Source organism: Phaethon lepturus, unplaced genomic scaffold (genome assembly GCF_000687285.1).
Source record: "Phaethon lepturus isolate BGI_N335 unplaced genomic scaffold, ASM68728v1 scaffold13200, whole genome shotgun sequence".
Taxonomy (NCBI): domain Eukaryota; kingdom Metazoa; phylum Chordata; class Aves; order Phaethontiformes; family Phaethontidae; genus Phaethon; species Phaethon lepturus.
The window spans coordinates 22,515-30,971 of record NW_010509907.1 but is presented as its reverse complement, the minus strand read 5'-3'; the positions used below and the strand labels follow the sequence as shown (position 1 = coordinate 30,971).

At 43.4% G+C, this 8,457-nt stretch overlaps 1 protein-coding gene across 1 annotated transcript in view; it reads right to left on the bottom strand.

Annotated features, from left to right (window-relative positions):
• Positions 1-4,675: 4,675 nt before the first annotated feature.
• LOC104623548 (1-acyl-sn-glycerol-3-phosphate acyltransferase delta-like) overlaps positions 4,676-8,457 on the bottom strand; it is a gene marked incomplete at both ends in the record, with an annotated part of 18,971 nt that continues 15,189 nt past the window's right edge. The window contains one exon of the mRNA XM_010290710.1: positions 4,676-4,874. Within this exon, the coding sequence (XP_010289012.1) occupies positions 4,676-4,874 (199 nt within the window). The remainder of the gene's footprint in view (positions 4,875-8,457) is intronic.

Sequence of the window (8,457 nt, the reverse complement as noted above, 5' to 3'; positions counted from 1 at the left end):
CCTTTTCCTCATCCTTGGTGACAACATTCCCTCCCACATCCAATAAAAGATGGAGATTCTCTTTGGCTCTGTTTTTCTTGTTAATATTTTTGTAAAAATAGTTTTTGTTACCCTTACGACTGTGGCCAGATTGAGTTCTAGCTGGGCTTTGCCTTTCTAATTTTCTCTCTGCATGACCTAACGAGATCCTTGTACTCTTTGTGAGTTGCCTGCCCCTTCTTCCAAAGGTGATAAACTCTCCTTTTCCTCCTGAGTCCCAGCAAAAGCTCCCCGTTCAGTCAGGCCGGTCATCTTCCCTGCCAGCTCGTCTTGTGGCACATGGGGACCTCCTGCTCCTGCACCTTTAAGATTTCCCTCTTGAAGACTGCCCAGTCTTCCTGGACCCCTTTGTCCTTCAGGACTGTCTCCCAAGGGATTCCCTCAACCAGTGACCTGAACAGGCTGAAGTCTGCCCTCCAGAAGTCCATGGTAGCAGTTTTGCTGACCCCTCTCCTTACTTCACTCAGAATTGAGAATTCTATCATGTCATGGTCACTAAGCCCAAGACAGCTTCTGACCACCACATCTCCCACCAGTCCTTCTCTGTTTGTAAACAGAGGGTCAAGCGAGGCTCCTCCCCTGGTAGGCTCAATTGCCAGCTGTGTCACGAAGTTATCTTCCATACACTCCAGGAACCTCCTAGCCTGTTTCTTCTCTGCTGTGTTATACTTCAACTGTGTAAGCTGAAGTCCCCCACAAGAACAAGGGCTAGAGATTGTGAGACTTCTTCTAGTCACTTGTAGAATGCTTCATCTGCCTCTCCGTCCTGGTTGGGGGGTCTATAACAGACACCCAGCAGGATATCTGCCTTGTTTGCTTTCCCCCTTCATCCTTATCCATAAGCACTCAACTTGGTCATCACAATCGTTGAGCTCTCTACACTCAGAACACTCCCTAACATATGGAGCCACCCCACCACCTCTCCTTTCCTGCCGTCTTGTGCTATCTGCACCTGTGCTAACATAGGTAATGCTATCAGGTACTGAAATCTGCCCTTAGAAACAGCAATCTACATATAACGGGCTATGACGGACTGCAATAAGCTTCCTGATTCTGGAGTATCAGGTGAGCTGTCAAATTGTCATATAAAACCATAATGTCCCAAACCCTACCTGTGCTGCTTCAGTAAACTAACAGTGGGAAAAGGTCGTTTAGGAGCACTGCGAAAAGGTGGTTTTACCACCTGATCCCAATGGTAAATAAATCCCTCTGATTTACAGAAAAACTTCCTTTTACATTGTTAAGCCACCAGGTACAAATTACTGCTTACACCAGAAAAGAGCACGAATACAGTCCTCCCTGCTTTGCTACAAACTGGATCCCGCCAGGCAGACAGTTCCAGCTGGCACCAAGAGTCACAGCCTCCAAGGTACATTTGTGTTCATCTACGGCTACTTCCCAGCCATTGTGGAAGGTGTTTCTGAGACCCTGCCTAAAGCTGGAGACAGAACTGCAAAAGAAAATACTGGTTGTTCCTCTGTCAGAAGATGGCTGCATGACTCCCAGGGCATTCGTGGCAGAGACACCCCTTAGGATATAAAACACAGTCTGGGGAGAATGGCCTTGCTACAGAAACTCAGCTACTGGCTACAAAAGTCAATGTGACAGCTTGGGCTTAAGTTTTCCGATGCCTCTGTGGAAAGAGACCAATGATTCTCAACTAGCAATAACATTGCTTTTAAAGGGATATAGTAAAACAGTACAGACTATGACATTCTAAGGGAACCATTGCTCTTTTGGCAAGTAACGACACATCCACTTTCAAGTGACCAGGATAAACCAGCTCTGCTTTTTGTTTGTTTTTACTGAAGGCTGAGCTTTCTTCCACTCCCACAGATTCTCCTCCCTCCACAGTTTCATGGAGACTGCTATCTGCTAATAAGCGACATCAACTTTTTGCCTGCTCATCAGCAAGAGGTGCCTGGCTGAGTCTGACCAGGCGATAGCCACTTCTACAGGCAACGCAGTGTCTTCCACTGCACTGCAAACCCTAGCCAATTACACGCACTTTGGGTTTGATCACACCATGTATTCAAAGTGAGAACAGAGGTGTTGCCAAGCACAGGGGTCTTCCAAAGGTTACAGAGGACTGCAACCTCCAGCATCCCACAAATGTGGCAGATATGTAATGGGGCAGCAATGCGCGTCGCGGTGGGCCGTTAATCTCACCATTCTTAATGCGTTCCTCAGCTGTGCTTTTGCAGCCTGGGAGCTCATGTGTTCGTTCTGGCAGCAGGCTGTAGCTTTCTGTTCGCTCCAGCGTTACAAATAACCTCAGAACATTTGGATTATCACTGCATTCAAAAGAGGACCCACAGCAGCCTGCTTATTAATCTTTCCTTATGGCTAGAAGCAGAAGCAAGCTAAGTGGGGAGTAAGACAACAAGAAAAAAAAGGAAAAAAAAAAAAGGGGGGCTCTTTTGCTGCCCACTCTTAGTAGCATCATAGCCTTTTTTTCTTTACAGGTTCTTTCCCTCCCTTCCTGATAGAGAGAGGACATGACCTAGTTGTAAGGGCCATTGACGGCAAGATGGTATTGCACTTGTGGTGAGGTGTGCGATGAGTGGTGTCACTCAACTAAGGGTTAAATCCAGAAACATCACAGATGCCACAATGCCAAACATTAAAGCATCCAGCCCTGAGGTTAGAATCCAGAACCCCGAGTTATGCCGTGAAGCTCCCTGTGGAGGGTACACAAGGCATGAGGCTCTTTATAATGGCACCTGAATAACCAGCCCACTGGTTGTTCACTTTCTCCTGTAGAGTGGAGAAGCTGAATTAAGAGGAAAATGCTGAAGGTGAGAAATTAAAAAATTTTGCAGAGGCTGAGCTTCAGCGCCCCATTAGGCCATCGTTCCACAGCCCAGTACCAAACATAGACTATGCCAGCATTTCTTCCAAAGGCAGAACAAATGCCCTCTTGAGTGCTATTGCCAGGGTCGTAACATTTGCAACATTCATCACACCCACTGTTGTATACCCACTTTGAACTAGAGCACAGGGGAGACCAACTGATCTTTCTCAGCAACTGAAGGGGATTTGAACCCAACACCTCCCACTCCTGAGGAGCACACCCCAACCATGGTGCTCATGCTTCTCTCCCATCCTATTCACTGGTCAGAGAAGGGGGGCATGGGGAGCTCTACTTCTGCCTTCCAACAAGTAATGGGGCTGATAAAGGGTGCTTCTAAGTTGTAGTCACTGCTCCAAGAAATTCATCCACATTTTACACAAAACATTCCCAGTGGAAAAAGCACCAACAAATTCTCCGGGTGAGGACAAGAGCACAGGATTCTGCTCCCTTTCCCTCTAGCTTGCCCACATTAACATACCAACTATTATGTTGTACCTTATCCTTGTTCTTGTTTTCCCTCCTCTGGCCGAAGGCATCATAAAGCAAATATCCTCCGTGCACACACACACACAAATTCCTCCTTCTCCACTTATCTTTCTAAGAAGCTTCCACATTAGCTTACACAGAGTTTGATTTGGTGGACACTTTCTGAAAAAGAATAGTGTGTGCCTACCACATCAAGCTCTTCACAGATGGGCAAAAAGAGATTAATTAACTCATCTTGATCAGACTAGCATGGGACCTGCTCAAGATTCAGACTTTTTGTGAATGCAAAGAAATATTACATGTTAGCAACAAATTCCTAGTTAGAGGGTCAAGATGCACATCTGAGAGAAGAAACGCTCCATGTTTTCCTATTTCCTCCATGTTGCTATATTGGACATGGCTTTTTAAGCTAACTGTAATCTCTCTGGATTCAAGTTCACTCAAAGCCAGAAGGACTGTGAAGTTCTGTTTCTTTTTCAAAGGATGTTTGTAATATACACAGGTGTTAAGGCGATGAAGCCATAAATACATGTGATGGTCAGTGCAGCCATAGAAAACATTTGCTTTATAAGTGTGTGGCTTATTCTGGAAGGGAACTTACTCTTCAAACAGGTACTCAATACGCCATAAAGTGCAGACACCCAGATATGATGTTATTTGCCAAACTGACCTGGTTCCTGCTTCCATGAGGACACCAAATGAGATCTCCCTCCCTTTCTGTGGACCAGCTCCGTGTTTTGTTTTCCTTCCTCCTCTTAAATCACATACTAGTTTAAACACAAACCAAGGCAGTTCAGAACTACAACAGGAACTGCAGGAATCACCTGTGATAGTCTGTGCCCTGTGCTATGTAAGTCACAGTAGATGGCCACAACAGGCTGTCCTTAATTCACAAGTTCATGAATTTCCAGAGGATGACATACCAGACTATGATTAGATGAAAGAATTCTCAATAGAATAAATTAACCTTGAGCACCTCTTCTAGGCATTCAAAGTGCAACCCGGCAACACACTACACTAGAAAAGAAAGCCTCTTGTAGGCAACCCACTAGAAAGTTACTGTTTCAATTTCTACAGAAACGGAAGATTTTGTAGGCAGCTCTTACAAAAAATAATACAACTACATAAAAAAAAACAAACAAAAAGAATAAAAGAATCTATTTAACCTATTCCAGGCTAAAGTGGATATAGTATCAGATGTCTGTTGAATTCACGTCAAGTTTATATTTAGTAGGACTCAGTAAATCATGTCTGACAGTTACCCTGTAAGTAATCTTTCTGTTGTAGAAAACTTACCCATTACAATGACAAATGCAAAACTAGCCAGTGTCAGTGATGACCCACTGTTGATCATGTTGATGAGCAGCTTGAATAAAGGATATAGCAGCAATAAGGCCCAGAAAAGCCAGTTCAAAAGCGTCCATGGTCGTCGGGCTGGTACTATAGGGACTGCTGGGTAGGTTCCTGTTCGGTAGTACTCTTCCTGGAATGCATCCTAGTAGAACAAAGGAGGGCAACAATTAAATACCCATTCGCTAACAAAACTAGCCATTCCTGACTTTGATGTTCCTCCTTCTGCATGCCTGTAACCTCAGGGAAAGATCAAAGACCAAGTCATGGCTACAAAGCTTGTACTTTGAAGTCAAGGAACGCACAGTCAAAAAAAAAGGGCTTACATTGATGTGCGCATCCTTTCTTTCTCCTACACATAGAAGCCTGAAAAAAGACATGCCTAGAGAGTACAACAAGCCCAGTAAGGGTGAGGGGATGTACACTCCTGCAGCAATGTAGACATCACTGTTTAACCTCCTGCAAGGGGCACAGCCACTGGACAAATACTGCCAGTAAGCCAGAGGAGTGTTTGGGCTACATGTTCAGCAGTGGATCCTCTGTTCCCTAATGTTTTCTCCAACCACTGCTCTAGAACAGCATCCACAGCCCTGACACAAAAGGTGAGCAGACATTATCTTGCCCCATACTGCAAAGAACACCACAGCCTCTGTCTGTTTTGTCTCATAGATGCAGTCTTGTTCATCATGAACCTTACAGAAGTAAGTTTGGGTGATGAACCTCTCAGACAGTTGAGCATGCAGAGAGTTTATAGACTTTCTCACTGGTTTTGACCAAGGGACTCTCATTTTTAGTACAATATGAGGAAGATAATGGGGTGGGCTTTGGGTTTTTTTGTTTTCTGGTGTGTGTTTTTTAAAGCATGGAAAACTTAGAATTCAGTACCTTCCTCTAGAGCCCATATGGGTGTATGGCATTGCCTTAACAATGTGATCAACCTAAGATACCAAAGTGCGTGGGGAAGAAAACTCTTCCTTCTGCTTCAAGAACAAAGATTATTAATCTGTGTTATCACATAAAACTGGTTAATTAATGAAGTCAGAATTAGACTCACATAAAAAGGAACCTCAATTTAGTCAGAATGAAGTGCTAAATTTCTTCAAAGAAAGGAATGCTTCACGATGGTTTCCAAAAATTCTGGCAAGGCCAAGATTGTCCTAATCAACCACAAGAAGATTATTTCTGCTATGGTATGATTTTACATTTACTTACACTCCAGTTGACACAGACAATTCTTTAAATATTTAATGGCAACTTGAGCAATTACAGGCTGCTACCATTTTATCGATTTCAAAGGGAACATTTAGCTTTTAAGAGATTACACAGTAATTAAAGCATTGCACTCTCTTTATTGAGATTAGAAAAATTATGACTGTTTTGCACATGCAAGCTAGATTGTACCAGGATCTCTATCACCAATTAATTAGCTGTCTCCAACAAATTACACAGTGTGTGAAGTTTTCTTTACAGTGCCTTAAGGATTTTGGTTTATGACTGGTTTAACATAGAGCTACTGATCGTCAGTATATTGAATTCTACTATATACAATTAGGTTTCTGAATACTGGTAATTGCCCAGAGAAATTAAGAATCTCTGACTATTGCTGGTATCGCCATTAGAGGGCCTATTACTACAGACAGCAAGACAGACTCATTTAAAACAAGGACAGCAGTTATCTCTTTTTGTTGGCTCTGAAGCAAAACCATTAACCACATCTCACCAAGAGCTTTGAGACAGATGGAAAAAATATACAACGGGCAAAACAATGTCAATGCCATCACCTCCACTACACATTTTACACCATTGAGGGGAAGAGCTGTTCAATTCAGTTACGATTCCTTACCCTTTAAAAACATTCAGATTCTTTGCAGAAGAGGTCTGTGGGTTGATTTGTCTTCTAAGCTTTTGCAAGGGTGCCTATGGTACCTATCAACAGCTCAAGTCAGCATTTAAACCCATGATGTACCTCAAAATTTCCCTCAATCACCTCTCCCACATTAAGTTCCTTTCACTCCGCTGCATACAGAGCTTGTTTTCAGCTTGTAATAAATCCCACCCACCCAAGTATCATATTTGGACATAGAAACATGCTCCTTCTAATGCCCCCACCAAATCTGAGTTACTTCAGACAGTGGGGTGGGTATTGCAGTGGGAGGAAATCAGGGAACATGCATCATCTTGTGAGAGGTTACTGGATTATTCCTCCCTGCACCCACCAGAGAGGTCTGACTGCAGAGGTATGCCACTGCCCTTTGATGAGGACGCCCCCAAAGAATGAATAGCCAAAAATATGTCTTTTGTTCCCAAACACTGCAGTTCTGTACACTTCCTCTCTTCAGTTATGCTTTGCTAACTCTCTTGGCCATTTCAGCATATATTTTCATGCCCTGTCTTCCATGCTTCTCTTACAAGTGAGGAGTTAGAAGCTCACTTTCATTTTAACGGAAATTAAGATTCTCAAGCAGAACTTCTATTTCAGGTGCTGAGGCTGTAAGGAGGTGAAAAAAGAAAACAAACATACAAGGGCTAGCAGAGTTGTGACTATTATACAATACCTCTTCAGCCCAGGCACTAAGATGCTCAACCCAATCCTTGTTAAAGTCAAAGGAAGTCTTTCTAGCAATGGCAGCTTAAAAAAGAAAAGAAAGAAAAAAAAAAAAAAAAACCACAGAGGCAATGTGAAGCCAAATTGCACCTCTGTCATAATTTGGCCTTAACTGATACAGTGCTGGCCATCTGTGGAAGGACAAAATTCATCCCAGGTGAGGAAGATGCACATGGACATGGTGCATACTGTAAGCCTGGAAAAGGAAGAACAGTGTTTGGGTTAGAACAGCACAGTGGCCTTGTTTATCTGGCAAGGCCCTGCTCATTGCATTTGCAGCAGAGGCTGAATCAGAAAAAACAAACAAAACCAGATTCTGAGAAAGCAGTTATCTCAGATTGAGGGACATGTAACTGAAATCAGGCAATGAAGTAAAAAGAATAACAGAACAAGCTTCTCTTAAAGACTCTCACTCCTTTACTAACGACAACAACAAAAAAGTTATGTCCTTTCATGTCCACTGACTGCTGATTTTACAACTCAAACAGCTTTGTGCCCATGATCATCATGAGTGCACAGCACTCCAGACCTCAGTACCTGTGACATGCCCCACCTACTAAATCATTCTGTTAGAGCATAATTCAGCACACAGTACGCCACTCTTGAGAAGGTACTGCAAAATTATGAAGATCACTGTGAATAAGTAATAGCACATGCAACCATAGAATCATAAAATCATAGAATCTTTGGGTTGGAAGGGACCTTTAAACATCACCTAGTCCAACCCCCCTGCAATGAGCAGGGACAGTTTCAACTAGACCATGTTGCTCAGAGCCCCGTCCAACCTGACCTGGAATGTTTCCAGGATTGGGGCATCTACCACCCCTCTGGGCAACCTGTGCCAGTGTCTCACCACCCTTATGTGAAAAATGTCTTCCTTATATCTAGTCTAAATCTGTCCTCTTTTAGTTTAAAACCATTACCCCTTGTCCTATTGCTACAGACCCTGCTAAAAACTCTGTCACCATGTTTCTTATAAGACCCCTTTAAGTACTGAAAGGCTGCAAGAAGGTCTCCTCAAAGCCTTCTCTTCTCCAGGCTGAACACCACCAACTCTCTCAGCCTGTCCTCACAGGAGAGGTGTTCCATCCCTCTGAGCATTTTTGTGGCCCTCCTCTGGACC